The following is a 20877-nucleotide window of genomic DNA, read 5'->3' as shown; positions in this document are numbered from 1 at the left end:
GGATATAATTTACTTGCATATGTTATACATCCATTGGGGGCCACCCCAATTAATCCTTTTAAAGTATTTTTGTGTTAATAGGAACTAGGTATATGTTAATTTTATAACCAAAAGTGATTTAGGAATATCAGATAAAATTTTGGTGCAATATAAATTATAATATAATTCTGCAGTTTTGAAAATTATTAAAACAAACAGGCAAGCAATTTCGTGAAGCTATTTTGTGAAGGCACTGAATTCATTAAATTGACATATAATATTTCATAAAGAACACTGACAAGTGTTAAAATAACATTTCCAACTGTCGACTCACTGGTATTAAATCTAAAAGCCAAATCTGGATAAGCTAAATTTATGAAAACACAATCATGGGGCTCTTAATTATATTTTAACCTGTATGTTAGATAATAGATCAAATGACTAGTATTAAAATGAATACAGTAAAACCACGGGTGTATATTTAATGGATCATTTTAAATGTACAATTTTGCTATGCTATTTATATTACACTTGCTATACTATGTTATTTAATAATTTAATTACATAATAATAATACAAAACAAATAATAAAATTATACTTCAAAAAGATAATTAGATTCGTCCGGAAAAGTTCATAAAACGTTTCTAAAAAAAGTCTGTAAATATTAAACAATATAAAGATATAATAAATATAGTACTTACAGATAATTACCACAATTAATTTGGAGTAAACACAATGTGAACACACAAATATATTAAAACATACAGTCAGTGTCGGCCTGGCACACCAAGAGCCCATGGAACAGTTTTTTAAGGGGCCCCATAAATCATAATCAAATACAAAGGCCCCAAAAAACTTTATTTAACATTTTCACTACCATTGTAGGTATCTCGGAATTCGTATCAACGAGTCTTTGTACCGCAAGTATGATAATTCACCCGCTTTGGCGCCCGTTCCTGAGGCAGAAGCTGATGCGTCTGGCGAACCTATGATTGAACCCATTTCCGTAAACCCGACGCACGTTAACGATCTCTTACTTCGTCTCCTCGTATCTAATACCAAATTGACATCGACATTCTTATGTCAACTATATTCAGTAGAAACAAGACAAAGACATATACATGTACCGATGTATATGCATTTAAAATGTGAGATACCTAACGATAATTATATAGTTTTTATATGTACCTATTTTACTATTTTTCATGTAAAAAATTATGTAATAAACATTACATAATTAGTCTTTTTGATTATTGAAACTATGAAAACTCTGCTGAACCTGCTGAAATTTAATGGAATTATATGATTCATATATTTTGTATCTAATAATATACTTTAAAAGTTTCAACTTTCAAGTACCCATGAATAATATTTTTAAATTGCAACTCAAAACTATAACTGTCATCTTCATTGAAATATCTAATTTCATCCAAATTTCAACTTAAAATAACTATAAAAAAACCGGCTTATATATTTTTTTTAGATTTTCGTTACTTTTGAAAATACTGTTGATGACAATAGACTTATCTGAAATGATACTTTTCTTACCATTAATTATATCAGTTCCTTCGGAACACGACAGTGCACTAATAGAACAACCATATTTTTTTCATAAAAGTATAGATCAAAAAATCAACACAATGACCACTAAGCCAATTATTATCAAAGAGAGTATCATAATTAGTAACATCTATTTTTTTTTTCCTGTGTAATGGTAATGTGTAAGTCAAAACAACGAAAACTTTTCAAAATTTAATATTTTTTATATTTTCCTGATACGATTTCATAATCGAAAGTAAAATATGATCAAGAGGTCAAAGTACCCTCTTTGAAATTTGTAAAGATTATTATGAACATTCATATTCGCCAAGAACTTTGGCTGACCTTGATTGGCAAAATTGGCGAAAATCTAATAAAAGAATAATATTCAGTTTTTAATATTTTTTACATTTTCCTGATACGGGGTTTCTTAATTTTAAAGTAAAACATGACGAGATTCGTCATGGACCATGGTTATTCTATAGACTATTTGAAAATAGTCATTTGGTTAATCCTCAATTCACTTTCGCGCAGACTTGTTATTACAGCATAGTACGATATAATTATATAGATAGGTTATTAGCACGAATCATATTTGCAACCCATTTATTATATGATATCGGTTCCTCATTATAAATAAGACCTAGTGTATTTGGCCGAGCTACATAAATCATATGCGTGATCAATGATCATTAAGTACAATGTATAAATCTTTGTAAATCATGATTTAAAAAAATTGAAGTTAAAACGTAAAAGTTTGAAATGCTAATAAAAAGTGAGTAAGTGGCTGTCGCTCTGCTGTACATTTTTTTTACAATCGAGTGACTGTAGTCTGTACATTTGACATTTACATTTGAATTCAATGATATAATAATATCATTGTATAATATACAATTCATATTATAAAAAACGATTCTCAGCGGAGCTTTCGATATTACTAATAGTATAATATTTAGTACTAATCGTGTACACACACAAAAAAAAAAAAACACTCATCATTGTAAAACCAATACATTCATAGCTCCACTGAGAATCTAAAATATATTTAAATCTGCGCCCTAGTTATAAATAATAATTTATGATGATGTATTGATGCAAGAGGGGTGGACAATCAGCTGAACCGAAATCTAAAATCTCAAACACCTAATAGGTATAACCAATTTTCCACACTCACGAGTTATGATACGAAAATACAAAATTTTATAATTTATATTTATACCAATTTTATTATTTTTGAGTAGCGGCCCACTGGGAAAGTTCTCAGTATCCCGTCGGCCCAGTCCAACCCGGTAGAAATTATTAAACAGTAAAGTAGTGTGTCACGAATTTTATTGCTAAAGAAGATTAATTTGCATGCCCTACCGATGAACATTTCAACAAAAAATACATTCCACATTGAAACCTGTACGCAACATTTTGTCCTAAATAAATAGTTCTATAAATCGCAATGTAAATTGTTGTAATAAGTAAATAACTAATAACTATAAGGCTGTGTATTTGTAGGAAAGTGAATTTTTGTTTTAAAAATTTCATATTGTACATATTGCCACATATTGTACTAAACTTTTAAATTGATTGTACCTATATAATAATACTTAATAAGTATATGTCCCGTACTTTTTGCCCACTGAGCGTTAATAATCATAATAATAATAATAAATATTTCATGTTTAAAAATAGTATTATTGTAATATAAACGTCATGTCTTAATATTAATTATTTATAATTCAGTTTTTATGTCTTCTGGCACATTAACTTCATAAAATTCTGTTAATGGTAAACTACTCCAAAATGCATAATTTCGATGGTTCGATTGTGCTCTGGCTTCAAAAGTTTGTCGTTGAGTTATCTTAATGAACCTGAAAGGATCTACTGGATTCTTAGAAACGGGTAACCAAATTTCAGAATTTCCAATGTCCGGTGCTCTAAAAAAATAAAAATAAACTATATAAACATTATGATTTTTACCTATTTTGTCTCGTGGATAACTATTTATAAATAGTAAATACCTACCTAGAGTATAAAAAAATATTTATGATACGTCTTTATAGAAGTTTAAGACTACAGTTAGGGTAGGAATCTAACATGTTAGATATTTTACAATGCATTATATTTAAATTTCCTATATTGATAACAATCATTGATAAAATGTAGATAATTACCCATTTTTAATAAAAGTTGCCCAGATATTAACCATAGTTTTGATCATGTTTGTGTCCTCTTCATTGTCATGAACAGGGGAATCATTCATGTTGAATACATAAATGGTTTCGTCGGAATGAGTTACGTCTAATAATTTGTTGGTCATAACGAATTAACATATTATTATCATTATGTATTACAAACACAAATAAAAATTAGGTATCTAAAATATGTTATTTACTTGATTCTCGGGAATATGATTTTGGATTGAAGCTAGCCAAGACCGAATAATTACCACTATATCCAAATTCATGGAAATATACAGGCGCTGTATTCTTTGTAGCAATATGCTGAGCTGCTTTACTCACAGCATATCCAAACATTCTATCTGAAATCATCTGAAGCATGTTGATATTAGGTTATTTAATGACTGTCACAAGATAATATAATAAATGCACCTATATACCTAAGTACAATAAAAAGTGCAGTGATTTTAATTCACTAAAAACTGTTACAAATCCAATATACATGCAATTGTGCATTGAAAATTAGAAAAATAAACTAAATCAAAAAATATTAAAAATATTTTAAATACATAGGTATTTTGACAGTAATAAATCGTCATAATTTGTCGTTATTACATATTATTGTTTTTTTTACCTTTAGTTCTATGTCGATTTAAGATAAAAATTGTTTTCTCATTACTGTATTTTTTTTCACATTTTTTCCGTCCATGACAGGACGTAACAACGGTAAAAAAATCGACAATAAGCCAAATTGTTGTTAGAATGAACTACGTATACATTAAAATCAATCCTAACACTACGATCGGCAAATTAACCATCTTCGGGTACCTATACTATATAAATTGTTCATAATAATAAAAATATGTTTTAATCCTTAAATATACAAAAGAAAGCAGGTAGTAATTTAAAACAAATTTTGACTGGATTATATTCCTTTTTTTCAAGGAAACGAAAGATCACTACGCGAATTGTATATTTGTCAATTCATTATGGCTTTGATCAATATGTAGTAAATTTATAAAAAAAATTTAATTAGTTAGAATAATAAGCTTATTTGTTTAAAAAAAATTATAAAATGTTAAAATCTAAGGTTTATTTAAATATAATAGGTACTTATAGTGCAACTTACTTCCACAAGATTGCCTACAGTTTCTTTTGATATTGTTTGGTCGCCAAAATAAAACTTTTTTATATCTTGGGCAACTTTGGTTCTTTGATTGTCGTTTGAAATAGTGTAATTATAATCAAGGAGATGTGGTAAATATTCATTCCAATTATTGTTTAGTTCGTTAAGACCATTTTCGTAGACAATAAATATTGCTATAATAAGACCCTCATCTTGGGTAACACTCATCAACACTGGAATGTCATATGGAATAAGTTTTTCTGGGATATCAGGTAAGAATTTTTCGTCTCCGGCTACTTCAACAGTTGGACCAAACGGTGAAAAAGGATTGTATTTCCATGGCTATATTTTACATTGTAAATAAATACAAGTTGAGGAAATTTAAATTTATTATTTAATAATCAACAAAATATTTACCATGAAGTGTAAAAATGATTTTGCAATTTCCGTTCCTGGTCTAGAACGAAGGCATTCAACAATATCCACGGAATTATTTGTTGGACATCCCAGCGAGCTTGCAATATACTTTGTTTTTTGATCAACGTTTTCAGCATACGACCAATGACAAAAAGCACTCCCGCTTTGAAGAATTGCTCGATGAAATAAGCCTTAAAATTTCAAATATTTATAAGTTTATAACTTAAAGTTATAAGTTATAACAAAAGACCAGATATATTACGTAGGATTTTGTAAATATTATTTGTGCGAATTATAATTTAAATGTATTATGGATTACCATAAGGTATAATGTTATCTTTAGTTGTTTAATATAACATTATAGATTACACATTCACTGCATATACCTTTAGACATGGGCGAAATCATATGGTAATGAACAGAACTTGCTCCAGCTGACATGCCGGTGATAGTGACACTGTTGGGGTTACCGCCGAACGCAACGATGTTTTGTTGTATCCATTTCAGTGCTGCTACTTGGTCTTTCATTCCGTTATTTCCAGGCAAAACACTATCGCCGGTGGAGGCAAATCCTAATACGCCCAAACGATAATTTATCGATACATAAACGAAATCGTTGATGTCCAAAAGGTATCGGGGACCATAGGTAATGCCTTCGCCACCAATGAAAGCGCCACCATGTATGTACACCACTACATTCATTAAATCGCCCGGCGTACCCTTTTGTGGTAGCTGTTTAATTAATGAAATTATATTTTAATGTACATCATTGCAATGCCGTATTCGGGTGTTTGGGTATTTACTAATTTTTAGGATATAGATTTAAGAACAATGATAAATAACACAACTATAGTACAAAGCTCGTATTATTAGGGTTTATGTAATTAATGAAGTGTTTTGTGACAAAAAAAGAAGTAGTGTATATATGCTATAAATCAATAAAACAATAATTGATTATTGATCTATTTACACGTATTTTTAAATTACTTAGGTACCTTTGGCGTATAAACGTTGAGATATAAGCAATCTTCCTGACCAATAATTTTAAAATTAGATTTATAATCCGGTCCTAAACAGGCATTTCCAGGAATGGTGGCGTTCCATATGCCCAACCAAGGCTTTAAGGGTTGTGGTTCCTGCGAAAATAATGTTCAATGTGTTATAAATTTCAATTGTTTCGTATGAATATAAAAATTGTTCTTTACATACTTTAAACCGATAATTTTGGACTGGTGGACTTGCGTACGGTATACCTATGAATGAGTAAATCTTACGACCATTATATGTATATTGATATCCACCTGACATTTCTCCAGAGTTGACATGCACTTTAGGCGTATCAGAAGCCGAGCTGCAGCTCAAAATGCATCCGATAAATAAATACAAGTTAAATAAAATTCTACACGCCTTTTTCATTTTTATCGGAGATGAATGCTAAGCGATTGATTTTAAAATTAATGTAGACTCAGCTTGCGCAAATATGTAGTTATTAATTATAATAGTAAATTCATGTTGAACTTAGTATAGGCAATGCTGTGTAAATATTCAATACAGTCAAAATCTGAAAATAAAAATCAGTTTGATTAGATGATATGCGCACGGGGATACAGATACTATAGATATCCTTGGATAGTACCTACTAGTATTAGAGAACTGTTATTGAATAAGTAATTATTATTATTATCATTAATTTTTTTATTCTAATTTCATTCACCACCGCCTAACATATAACTACTACTATTACTGTCAACAAATTAAATTTCATAATTGAGAAGTACCTAATTCACTGTCATAGTGTTAAATTTAAATTAAGTGATGAATTATTATGCATACGAAAATCAATTCTGAGCGAAGATGATCTGTGTGTCTATATATAGGTACTATCTATATCAATTATTATCAAGTATATTTCATTATTTCATGATGTATTTGAAATTTTTTGATTTTGCTAATTTATTATAAGTACTATAATAGTATTGCTTTAGTAGATTGGTATAATTTTTGCCGAAAACATTGAATTTATCATACATATTTCAGTGTTATAATTTATAATAGTCTATATTTTTATCTTATTATTATAATCATACCTATAGTTTTTAATTTTTGAGATACTTATTAATACTTCCTAACCGTAGAGTTCATGGTATAAATAGGCAATATCTTAAAACGAATCTAAATATATTAAAAATGGTATTGCGTATAGTAAAGATTGATCATTTTATAAGACCTCTCGAATAATTTTGTTTTACATTTTAAAGTCTTTTAACCGAGCAAAAAATTATTAATCAAAAAGAAACAAAAAAAACTAAAAACCTCAAAAGAATCCAAACATTTGGAAAATTTATTATGTATGAAAAATTATCATATAAACATATGATGAAAATTAAAGGTAACAACAATAAGGCTATTCATTTTTGAATTATACCAAAAAAAAAAACAAAATCAATTTTGTTAAAAACTGGTTTTCCGTAAACATCCTTGTTGTTTCTTAATTTTTTTGGTTCTTTCTTACACTTCAAAAATTACTTAGTGTTTTCGACTTTTGACATAATAGTTCGTCATGACACGAATCTCGATTAAAACCATATTGATGTCATACTTTTACTGTTAACATATTAAATTAATTTCGAAAATTCCACTCAATTATGATTAAACTTTATTAGTATACTTTATACACGATGCCCATACATTCAAACCTATAGATAATAGAAGAAGTAAGAAGTACTCTTGTGACTTGTATATTATCTATGTTCAAACCATTAAATTTAACACTTAGACTTTTGTATTTGTATACAATTTATTATCTATATATTATGATAATAATTGTATTATCGTAATACAACGTCATACTATCGTGCATCGTTAGCAATTATTGAAAAAATTAGCATTATCCACAATTTACTGGCTAAAGGTATCGTCATTATCTACTCAGATAATATTAAAATTATATAGCTATATAATCACATTAAATGTATAAAGCATGACTAATGTTAACATTACCCGTAAGTCGCAACATATTCATATTTTTAAATTAAATTTATCCTCACTATAATTATTTGACGATAATAAATTTAAAACTTATCGATGAGTATTTAAAACGTAGTAGTAAGTATCTTTAAACAACATAAAAATCAATAAGTCACAATCACTAAAAGTATAATAAATATGATCAATATACGATATACCTAATAAAATACAAAAATAGTATAGAGTATATTGAAGTATATTGAAGTATATGAAGTATATGAGTACTAGCATTGATTAAATATACATGTATATTTAATCAATGGTACTAGTAGCAGGTACCTACCTATATTTTAATCATCCATACGCTATTAAAATTATATTTATTACCACTTAAATTTAACGTAATATTATGATATATTATTCACTGCATAATAAATATGATGTAAAATATATAAACTACTATAATTCCTTGCTTCGATTTACCATTTTTGTATTAGGAGAGTGCGAGAATGTATATCGTTAAAAGGTATAATAGTACTAACAACTAACAAGTAACATCATATTTTACATACTGCTTTCTGAGTCGTCCATGATTCAAGTTCCCCTTCTTGGTTTTTACGATTCATGGTCACAAAATACAATAATGTGTTGAGTTTTAGTAACAGCAGGTGAAACAGGTTAGACTAGTTACATCACTAGTAATGTGTTAGAATACATATTATTATTTATTCTAAACATAATTCAATTTTCATAATTTTAAGCCATTTATAGGCATTTGATATTTTTGAGGTTCATCATATTTTTTATAATATTACCTGGCTAAAATACATATTACATAAATACATTAAATACATCTTTTTAAACGTTTCTGAAATTCAAAATTTGAATAAAATGTTCGTAAAAATTACGTTGCAAACTATTTTGTATTGTAATAAATTTATTTTAAGACTTAATTTAGAATTTGAAATATATTACAAGGGGTTCTGCATAATTTGGAAACTGTATGATACGTTATGATTAAAATAATAAATTCACAAACCTTGTATATCATCATAAATGTAAATATCGATATTTCTGCAGTCCGCATTACATATTATGTAATATTTTTTATTCTAGTATCAATGCCTCTATTTATCCAGCATTTACTAACAAAATATTGTCCTTTAGTAAATAATTTTATCCCATAGTAAATATGCCTTTTTCAAATGATGATATTTCAAATTTTTTAATTTCAGTGAGCTATCTTACCAGAATAAAAAAATAAAAATATAGGTACATTTTTTTTTTTTGTCATATTTGTTTTATTTGTACAATCTGTATAAAAAATAATTACAATAAGCCCAATGGAGGGACAATACAATTATAGGTCATTGATCATGGTTGGCTTGATGAAGAAGCTATTCACTATGTGGTATCCGTATCACCCGTATCGGACGATACGTGGTAAAACCAACTATACGCCTTACCCTAGTATTCTCTAGTTAATGACACTCTACCCAGTCCGGCCCTGAACCTAGGTAACGGACATTTTGAGCGATCGGAAGAGGTTGGTTTTTAAGTGTGATAGAGGTGTAGCTTATTGGTCTGAGAGTGAATGTGCAGTGGATCGTGGATGGATTTGGATTCATTGAGTTTGAACCCCCATTCTTTGTACCATGTCGAGAGGATGTCGAGGTGGGTTTGGATTCTGCTGAATGCCTCGAGAGGGTCATGGTGGAGAGCCAGGATGGCTTTATCATCGGCGAAGTCACCAGTGGTGGTGACTGGTGAGGTTGGATAGGTACATTTATACAATTATATTTATTATATTATTATTTTATTATATTTATACATTAATTTAATCGTTTGCACATTTATTGATTTGCATTGTATATTATTATTGCTTATGTGTTTGTGTAATTATGACATTATTACTTATTATATTCCGTGAGCTACATAACTTACCAGAATAAAATATATTAGTTGGGTTATTTTGATTTGTATTATTTAATTTTTGCAAACAGTGCATTTATTTACATTCATACAGTTATATATTTATATATTAGTTTATCATTTGTACATTTATTTATTTGCATTGTATATTATTATTGTCTAATATTTATTTTTTTTTGTCCGGGGGGGAAACGTCCTAGATTCCTCTACTTCATTCCTATGCACTTCCGGACAACCCAGCCAGACGCCTGAAACGCGAATGGCTTGGAGATCTTCTCAATGTACATCAAACTTAATACTATAAACTTATAATTTCTCTCTAAAATTACCACCCGTGTTCAGGAGTTTCTAATGTGAAACTCTTATTCAATGTCTTTTGTTTTCTTTCACTGCCTCGATAATAATCAAATACATAGGGGAAGGTGGGACAGAACCGGGACCATAAGGTATCAGAAAGCTATAATTCTCTCAAAAATTGGTTTTTTGATTTGAAACTTGAACTGTGTAATCTTTAGGATATGGTTATTAATATGTTAGCATGTTTTGAACATTCAGGTGAGTCTCATAGTGTTAAAGGTCAAAATAGGTTTAAGTATAATTTTTCCCGTTTTGCCTCATACCTGGGGGCTGGGGCAAAATGGGGACGTCCCTCAAATATTATTTATTTCAAATAAATATTATTTCATTTTACATAAATACAATTACATTAATCAACATAAACTTGTTGTTATTTAAATAACTTGTATAACTTGCATAAACATAATATTATATATTATATTTTAATTTTATTTATAGGAATATATTTTAATATAATAATTTATTGTACAATAACAAACAATAATAAGTGCTTGTAAATTTAAACTTTTACATTTATTAAATAGGTACATTTTAATTGAATACTTATTAATTATTATAGATGTAGTGCCTACCCAAGTAGGTAAACTTAAAATTAAATAAAAAAATTAACGTCGTATCAGTAAAGGTACCCCGGCATTATACCCCAATAATTACACTTAACTTCAGCCGTTGTTAGTCAACACAACAATTATTTTTTTTAATAATTAATAATGTTAAAATAATCTTAAGAACGTTTGCTATACAAACAGCGAAAACAAATTTAAGATACGATAAAAATATTTAAAACCATACAAATATTTCGAAATAAAGTAACAGTTTATTATATCAATCAATTGATAAGAGGCACGCGAGGCACTTGAGGCAACTTAGATCATATACTAGTATAATAATAATACTAGTGTAATGATTTTAATTTATTACTGTTAAGATAATTGATATGTGAACATGACATTTTTATTATATATTTATATGATATTGTTAGCCCCAGGAATCTATATAATAAGTTTTTAAATCAGTATGACCATTATAAGACATACATATTAGAATGTCCCTGTTTTGCCCCATTGCCCCGTTGTGCCCCACCATCACAGTAATAATTTTTATCTAGATACAGATAAAGATAATTATACTAAATTTTATCTAGATTAAGATAAAAATTAGTACATTTTTATCTAGATAAATATGAGATAATTTCATGTTTAATTTTGAAAATATTCAGGATACCTACTTGAGTCTACAGGTAAAAAAAAATACATAATTTAAAATTTTTTAAAGCAGAGGACAGACGTCGTACAGATCGGTTAAGTGATAACTGAAATACTGGGAATTCTAATAGGGTTTTATAAATATTAAATTACAATTATTATAATATTATTATGCTTGTGAGTCCAATATGATAATAATAATAATATATTTATTTAGCAAACAAACAAACATAATAAAACAATATTTACAAACAAATTATGGTAGGTTTGCAAGCTTATCCAATAAGCATAGATATGCTTGTAGACGGATGAGCTGAGTTCATGATAAGTATACAAATAAAAAATAAAAAAAAAAGAAAGAAAAAAGTTCATTATTAAGAGTAGTTACTTAAAATTAACATTAAACTAAAAAGTGGACATTTACAACCAAGATAAAATAGCGTTAATATGTTTCTTATACTTATTAAAATTATCAAAATTAGTTATATTAATATTATATTTACGAAGTAACAGAACTCCTTTAATCATTGGACTTTGTGTTCCAAAATTAGTATTATTTCGTGGAATAATTAAATTACAATTGTTTTTTATTCTAGTATTATAACAATGCAAAGGCTGAAATGGACCTATATTTACTTTAAATATATACAATAAAATCGCCCGTTCATAAACTTGAAAAATAGTTCTAACTTTCAACTCTAAGTAAATTGAACAAGTTGGATACAATTTTGGTTTTCCAAGTATAGTTTTAATAATTAAATTAATTTTAGTAGATAAAACATTTATATGTGTGGAGTATGTACATCCCCATATTGAAATACCGTACGAGAAAACAGTTTGTACAAGAGCTAAATAGATAATTCTAAGAGTTACATCTAACATATTTTTGAGCAATCGGAACTTATATAGGCAATAATTTTCTAAGGATACTATTTACATGATAAATATGTTCAATACATTTTAGTCTATGGTCTAATTTTACTCCAAGATATTTAATACAATAAACTCTATCCAAAGGTACACACTCACAAGGGTTATCTAGATATTTACATATTTTATAAGAGTGAAATATCCAAGAATGTTGTTTTATTTTTGTCGGTTTAAAACAATAATTATTTTTCATACTTTGTACACATTTCTATGAAACGGGTATCAGCTAATGAGACCATCATCATTCGGTGGTGGCCGGCGGCTAGCAGGGATAAATGTTTTTGTTTTTGCTATTATTAGTTGTTCTTACAATCTTACCTACTAAATGCCCATTACATATTTCTATTTTTGGGTTTTCTCATTGTTTACGATGTAAAACTCCAGACTAACAATGAATATTAATAAATATTAAAATCATGGTATTATAATGCATATTACTAATTACTAAACGTGTTTTCTATGTAATAAATGAAAAATAGAAAAATGTAAAAATAAAATAATAAATAAAAATATTTTAAATTTTCAAATTTTTTTTTAGTTCATTTAAATAAATTATCTAGATAAGTACTCATAGATAACTAGAATTTTATCTAGATGAAGATAAAGATGACTGAGTAGAAATTTATCTAGATAAGATAAAAAATAAATAATTTTTATCTAGATAACTTATCTAGATATTTCCCAACACTGAATACAAGGTATATGACATGGATATATTTTTCTATATATTTTTAACTAATTATAACATTCTTTCGGAAATATAAATAACTTAATAACTATAATTAATCTTCTATGATCGGTCTAAATTTTAACACTAGGTCTCTTTTTGGTGCTATTACTCCTGTTTCATCTGTTATCTCCAGGGGAATTTCGGTTTCTTCACACGGTAATACTTCAAATTTTGACAATACATTTGACAGGACTAATTTCATTTCTAATTCAGCAAATCGTTTGCCTAAATATATAATAATATAATAAACGATTATTAATATGAATTACCGTTACAATTTATCGAAGAGTGAATGTCATAAAATCATAAAATCATATAAAAATACGAATAAATTATAAATTATAATATTACCCATGCACATTCGAGGTCCATCGCCAAACGGCATGTATATGCCATTTGGTCGTTGAGATTTTTGTTCCTTAGAAAATCTTTCCGGATCAAATATTAACGGATCAGGATAATATTTTGGGTCACGATGTATGCTAAACATCGGTATAATAAGTTTTTGACCCTTTTCAATGACAAATGATTCGTCAGGTAGAGTGTATGTTTTGGTTGCCTCTCTCATTAAAATTGATGCAATGGAGTATTTGCGCCCAGTCTCTAAAATACGATAAACGATAAACGATATATATGAGATATAAATGTTGCGTTACGTAATATTAGGTAATTGCGTGCAAAATAAATATTATAAATTTTTATCTTATTTTTTAAAATGCATTAAAGATTATTGAAGAAAATATTATGTTTCGATAATGTCAAAATATTGCAAATTATTTTCGGCCGATACTAGATATTGATTAGAACAACATAATAATTATTAATTTCACTAAGCCTTTAAAGATCAAACATTTTATATTATTATATTCATTAACGGATTTCTCTAATTATTGTGGAAACTAGGGGACGTCATAACCCCATGTGCGGGTTTTATCTTAATTACGTAAAAAAGACCAAAATGTACATTTGGCAATTATAATTTGTTGTGCTTAGCTTTTTAATGGAATTATGAGCATTTTTAGGCAATACTTTCACTCATAATTTGCTTACAAATTAAAATATTGTAAAAATTCAATAATACCTAGTTAAGATGATATTATAATTTTAAATTTGGTTAGAGGCCGATTCGCTAAAATATTTAAGGTTTAAGATAATAAAAGTTAAAACCAGATTGGATCTGTTAAAAATGAATGTTAGTAGGTACCTATGTTATGCATAGCCAGGGATATTAGATATGATTACGAGTGTACAATGTTCTCCGCAGAATATAAATATAGTATTTAGTTGAAAGATAGAACATTATTATTCTGAAATATTGTTATACCTTCTAATACCATGTTGGTGTAACGGAGGTCCATCAAAAAATCGTTGTTAAACTGTCCATCGTGTTTTGCTTTCATCGAGCATATCTCCGCACGCATTTTGTCTTGGATTTCTTTGTTCAGCGCCAATTCGTACAGGCAAAAAGATACTATAGATGAAATAGTTTCCGCACCAGCGGCGAACAAGACAATTGCGTTACCGATAATATCATCATCGGTGAATTGATCTGAAAACGAAAGTAAAATAAAAAAAAAGTTAAATTATTACATCTATTTGTATCATAGAACAATATAGAATCGAAACTCGATCAGCTGATGGGTGAAGTGTAGCACTAATTTTAAGTTAGCTCATAAAGGTATTAAGATAATTCAATTTATTTTATACATTTAGTGCTTAGGTAGGTACCTCATTATATCTATATTATAATTTGTACTGTAATTTAACAGTAAATAATTGAACTAAGTTACCTATTATACGTATTACTTGTTTACAGTATCGGCTTCATATTTCATATAGTTCCGACCAAAAAAATGTTTAATTTTACGATTATGTTATTCAAATACTAAATTAATCATTCTATACCCGCAAAAACAATACCTTCAGCAGTCGAGTTTTCCTTCAACACCAATTCTTTACGAGCTTGTAACAAGGTTTGTGTCAAATCGTTCCGGACAATGTTGTTTTTTTCACGGTAATTGATCACGTCGGCGAACACCTTACGGAAAAAATTGGTAGCTTCTGCCGAAAACATTTGTATTTTAAACAGATTGATTACGAAGGGGAAGATTGTGGTCACCGCCTGAACAATAATCTGTTTCGTGGTTTTTTCAAAAATTCTCTCAGAGTACCGGCGGAAATCCGAATCTTCGTTGTTCATCGAGTCCAGCTGTATACCGAACGCGCACATACCGATCACGTCATTTGAAAAACCAGAAATTATAGATCTTATGGCAAGTCGGTCGGTCTTACCTAGCTTTTCGACGATGCTAGACACCATTTGATTGCTGCACTCGTTTATTGCCAAGTACGTGTCCCTCAGTTTGCCTGACGTAAATCCTGGGCTCAGCTTCTGGCGCATTTTCCGCCATCTCTGGCCGTTGGAGAAGAACAGACTTTTGGCCATCACGGTTGTGGATGGGTCCATAACAAAACCATGATCGGTGAAGTACGGGAAGTCTTTGATCAATATCGCGTTGATTAGCTCCGGGTCACGGATTAACAGCATCGGCTCCGTCATCTGGTAGAATCCTAACAGTTTGACGTCTGGAAACTGTTTGTAGAGTCTGTCATACATATCCATCGGACATTCGAGTTTCGTGACCATTCTGAAAGCGTTACCAAACAGTGGCACAGGTGGTATGTATGGTATGTTCAATTTCTGCCATTTACCGTACGTTGATGTCGAATAATAGTAGAATCCCGTGAAAACGGCGATCAAGCTCAGATAGGTGAAGTTGTCGAGTAACCAGTCGGTCAGAAAATACATCATGATCGACTTGTATAACGGCTGCAGTTATAGATTCGAACGCTTGTCAAACAAAATTACCAACCTGTTGCCTTCGTAAAAGTTCAAACAAATACTGCGATGTGATACGCATTCATATTCGATACGAGATTTTCTAATGGTAAATTATCAGCTGCAGTGTTTGCGATAAACGACATGGGCGTGGCATATCCTAATTAACAAGGGGGACTTAAGTCCTCGAACCAGTGGCGTATATACAAATTATTTTCACTATGGGCCAATTTATCAATTATAGTCAGCATACTGCATAGCGCGACTAACATATCCATAACTATACATTTATTATGGAGCTGGGTGGTTATAAATACAAATACAAATTGCGAAATTTAATTTATATATAATTATTATGTAAAATTCATTTTTAATTCTTTTTTAAAAAAATAGTAGGTTACAAGTGGGTCACTGTAATGGATGGTGTTAAATTTGAATTCAATGATATAATATAATTGTATAAGAAAAACGATTCTGAGTGAAGACGGTCAGTGAGCCTAACCTAGGGGGGGCGCACACGAATTGCGTACCAAAGCAGGTAAACGAACCTTTTTGAACGAATTGCGTCCCGGACGCAATTCATGTTACTTTTTGCCTTAACATATTTTTGGTGGTTTCCAAATTTTTTTTTAATTTTGATAATATTTTTAAATTTTTTAACAATTTAAATATTTATCACAAATATTATTATTATATGAAAACTAGCTTTTAGTGAGTTTGTACTTTTATAGATACTTTTATAAAAATATTTCGGACTATACGGACTTTCCAATCAATATGTAACTATGGATTATAAGCGAGACACTATATAAGATAACATCACACATAGTACGATGTAGGTAATCATGTTAATACCACAGTGATTAGATACAGGTGCCCGATTAATATAGATAATCCACTTTTCAGTCATAACTGATAAAATTAGTGACACCAGAATTGTCTGACAAGTAACATTCAGTACCTACATTATTTTGGTGTCGTCTGCAGTCTGCTCATATTTACTATTTATTCATTCAACTTTTTTATTAAAATGGAAAATGAACTTATTATATCAACAATGTTAAGTGAAAAAGGTGAAACATTAAAAGTTGTTAATGATTTTAAATTTGGATATCACAAAAATTATTCGAATGGAGATATTAGATGGAAATGTACAAATAAAACCGCAGAGCTTTTTTACGAATAGATACACAAGATAAACTAGAGGTTAGTGTTAGTAATTTAATTCACATTCACGAAAAACTAGAATTAAAAATTTTGAATCGCCAAAAGTTTAGCAATAGTTTAAAACGGAAAGCAATTACAGACGTATCAGAACGACCTAGTAAATTATTTCATAGACAATTAAAAGAAGAAAACGTGTCCACGCTAACATTAACTGATGTTACGTATATAAAAAATAATATGCATTATGTGCGTAGAACCAGTTACCCTAAATTACCAAAAACTATAAGTGATGTTCATTCTATTTTAAGCTCTATAGAAATTCAAACTACCGACAACGAACAATTTCTACTATTTAATAACCCGGACACTGGCATAGTTATGTTTTCATGTCAAACTAACTTAAGATTTTTTGAGGCATTTAAAGCAATTAATCACGAAATAAGCAAAACAAATCCCTCATTTTCCCCAAAAATAATTTACGTGGATTTTGAAAAGGCAATACACAATGCAGTTAATAGAACATGGCCAAAAACCTTGATAAGAGGTTATCGATTTCATCTTGGCCATTCATGCCAGTCTTGGTGGAGAAAAATACAAGAACTAGGCTTGGCTTCAGACTATATCCAAAATAATGAAATAGGCAAGTACTTAGCATTGACATTTGGATTATCTTTCCTAGAACCACAAGAAGTTGGAGATTTTTTTTCGTTTGAAATGTCTGCTATTCAACCAGATGAGCACAAAATTACAGAGTTTGCTAATTATTTAGTAGATACATACATAGGTGAAAATTCAATATTTCCTCCAGACTTATGGGCAGAAAAAAGTTCGAGCTCACAAAGAACCACTAATGCTTGCGAATCTTTTCATTCAAAATTTAACAATTTTTTTGATTCTCCTCATCCAAATATATACACATTTTTAGAAGATTTAAAAAATATGCAAACCGATACAACAATATTGATAAGAAGTAGTCTAGAAAAACGACGAGTACCAAGAAAACCAATAAGGGAAAGAATACAGTTTATAGAAAATAAAATAAATCAATTAAATAATAATGAAATTACAATCAAAGATTATGTTAACATATTAGCCAATAAATATAAATATAGACAAAATTAAATTACTAACCTATGATATTATGATTTTACAATTTAATTTTTTTTTTTAAATATGTGAATATAACCATTTATTATATACGATTTGTGAAATTATGTTTGCTCAGTTTTAATTTTTTTTTTTTTAATGATATGTGAATATGACCATTTATACCATTTATACCTATAATATTATGATTTTTTAAAAATATGTGAATATATGACGATTTATTATATACGATATTATGTTTTCACTTTAAGAACCACTCAACTGTAGAAAAAAAGGTAACATGAATTGCGTCCGGGACGCAATTCGTTCAAAAAGGTTCGTTTACCTGACTTGGTACGCAATTCGTGTGGACCGCCTAGGGGGACTGAATCACTAATTGGGGGAATATAGTCACCTAGTCCTCCCTCATCCTACGCCAATGACAGCGGATAATAACGCAATCGTTTAATATTAGATATGATACATTTAAAAATGAAGTGTTATAATCTCGTCTTATATGACATCACAACTCTAAAAACAAGTTTGCTTATATTTGAAGTCTGTCATTATCTAAGAAATATTGTGTGGGTCTTACACTTAAACACTAACTATTATTCAATGAGATCAGGCGTTTGAAAATATGCATGTGACGTCATAGAGCTGAAATCTAAGCAGCGGCATATGTTTTACGTCTAAAAGTGTCTAGATTAACACAACGATTTCAAAATGTTGACCTCCCCAATTCACCAACAATATTCACTTTCTTGTCGAAGTTGAAAATCAAAGCATTATTATTATAAACACCATTGTAAAACCAATAGCTTCCTTGCTTCGCTCAGAATCTAAAATAAAAGCTTATGTTTACTTTTATAGTATCTACTACCTACTAATTATATATGTATTAAAACTAGGTTTCTAATTGATATTCATTTGGGTATAAATGCTGTACTTCTTTTATGACTGGATTCTGAAAATTCACCAATGTAGCACATAGTTGGAATATGTTATAAAATTTTAAGCTTCTTAAGTCTAACTATAACTCTTTCTACTTGAATCCTGGCTCTAGCTATACTTTTAGTTTTTATAATAAATTTCACTTGGAGTGAATTGCGGTGTCATTAAAAAAGGAGGAATATTTAAAGAAGTTCCTGGTGGCATTAAGTCTGCTATTAAAAAACCTTTATCTGCTAAAATAAGGTCTCCTACTTGCAATTTTTTAACACATCACAATGATCAACATTTTTTTTGTCTGATATAGACCCAGGATATAATTTACTTGCATATGTTATACAACCATTGGGGGCCACCCCAATTAATCCTTTTAAAGTATTTTTGTGTTAATAGGAACTAAATGTTAATTTTATAACAAAAAGTGATTTAGGAATATCAGATAAAATTTTAGTGCAATATAAATTATAATGTAATTCTGCAGTTTTGAAAATTATTAAAACAAACAGGCAAGCAATTTCGATTTTTATTTTGTGAAGGCACTGAATTCATTAAATTGACATATAATATTTCATAAAGAACACTGACAAGTGTTAAAATAACATTTCCAACTGTCGACTCACTGGTATTAAATCTAAAAGCCAAATCTGGATAAGCTAAATTTATGAAAACACAATCATGGGGCTCTTAATTATATTTTAACCTGTATGTTAGATAATAGATCAAATGACTAGTATTAAAATGAATACAGTAAAACCACGGGTGTATATTTAATGGATCATTTTAATTGTACAATTTTGCTATGCTATTTATATTACACTTGCTATACTATGTTATTTAATAATTTAATTACATAATAATAATACAAAACAAATAATAAAATTATACTTCAAAAAGATAATTAGATTCGTCCGGAAAAGTTCATAAAACGTTTTTAAAAAAAGTCTGTAAATATTAAACAATATAAAGATATAATAAATATAGTACCTACAGATAATTACCACAATTAATTTGGAGTAAACACAATGTGAACACACAAATATATTAAAACATACAGTCAGTGTCGGCCTGGCACACCAAGAGCCCACGGAACAGTTTTTTAAGGGGCCCCATAAATCATAATCAAATACAAAGGCCCCAAAAAACTTTATTTAACATTTTCACTACCATTGTATCTCGGAATTCGTATCAACGAGTCTTTGTACCGTAAGTATGATAATTCACCCGCTTTGGCGCCCGTTCCTGAGGCAGAAGCTGATGCGTCTGGCGAACCTATGATCGAACCCATTTCCGTAAACCCGACGCACGTTAACGATCTCTTACTTCGTCTCCTCGTATCTAATACCAAATTGACATCGACATTCTTATGTCAAATATATTCAGTAGAAACAAGACATATACATGTACCGATATATATGCATTTAAAATGTGAGATAACGATAATTATATAGTTTTTATATGTATTTTACTATTTTTCATGTAAAAA

General features: G+C 29.1%; 2 protein-coding genes across 5 annotated transcripts in view; both read right to left on the bottom strand.

Moving 5' to 3' along the window:
- LOC100163900 (cytochrome P450 6k1) overlaps positions 1-16398 on the bottom strand; it is a 17008-nt gene extending 610 nt beyond the window's left edge. Inside the window, exons 1-4 of one of the 3 annotated variants that reach the window (XM_016809012.2) lie at positions 15257-16374; positions 14676-14900; positions 13703-13954; positions 13314-13576 (exon numbers count right to left, since the gene is read on the bottom strand). In XM_016809012.2, coding sequence (XP_016664501.1) covers positions 13404-13576; positions 13703-13954; positions 14676-14900; positions 15257-16163 — 1557 coding nt within the window. In that variant the 5' untranslated portion in view covers positions 16164-16374 and the 3' untranslated portion in view covers positions 13314-13403. Of the gene's footprint in view, positions 1-13313; positions 13577-13702; positions 13955-14675; positions 14901-15256 lie in introns of those variants that run through there. The other 2 variants (XM_001945798.5, XM_029486522.1) reach the window with 2 other exon arrangements.
- On the bottom strand, positions 2832-8777 carry LOC100168479 (esterase E4). 2 transcript variants are annotated; one of them, XM_003248343.3, is made up of 9 exons: positions 8541-8777; positions 6440-6791; positions 6226-6366; positions 5617-5962; positions 5231-5421; positions 4817-5155; positions 3903-4059; positions 3682-3808; positions 2832-3444 (listed from the first exon to the last, which is right to left on the bottom strand). In XM_003248343.3, the coding sequence occupies exons 2-9, from the start codon at positions 6644-6646 to the stop codon at positions 3240-3242; spliced, it is 1713 nt and encodes a 570-aa protein (XP_003248391.3). In that variant the 5' UTR covers positions 6647-6791; positions 8541-8777; the 3' UTR covers positions 2832-3239. The 2 variants fall into 2 exon arrangements, with proteins under 2 accessions (XP_003248391.3, XP_016664500.1); XM_016809011.1 differs by having other exon boundaries at positions 8681-8769.
- Positions 16399-20877: the final 4479 nt, after the last annotated feature.

This window comes from Acyrthosiphon pisum, chromosome A1 (assembly GCF_005508785.2).
Source record: "Acyrthosiphon pisum isolate AL4f chromosome A1, pea_aphid_22Mar2018_4r6ur, whole genome shotgun sequence".
In the NCBI taxonomy this organism is placed as follows: domain Eukaryota; kingdom Metazoa; phylum Arthropoda; class Insecta; order Hemiptera; family Aphididae; genus Acyrthosiphon; species Acyrthosiphon pisum.
This window is presented reverse-complemented; position numbering and strand designations above follow the sequence as displayed.

Excerpts from the sequence above, each read along its gene's own strand:
- LOC100168479 (XM_003248343.3), bottom strand. The coding sequence starts at position 6,646 with ATGAAAAAGGCGTGTAGAATTTTATTTAACTTGTATTTATTTATCGGA. Across the intron at positions 6,367-6,439 it reads TCCAAAATTATCGGTTTAAA|GAACCACAACCCTTAAAGCC; the intron begins GTATGTAAAGAA and ends TTATTTTCGCAG. Across the intron at positions 5,156-5,230 it reads AATCATTTTTACACTTCATG|CCATGGAAATACAATCCTTT; the intron begins GTAAATATTTTG and ends TGTAAAATATAG.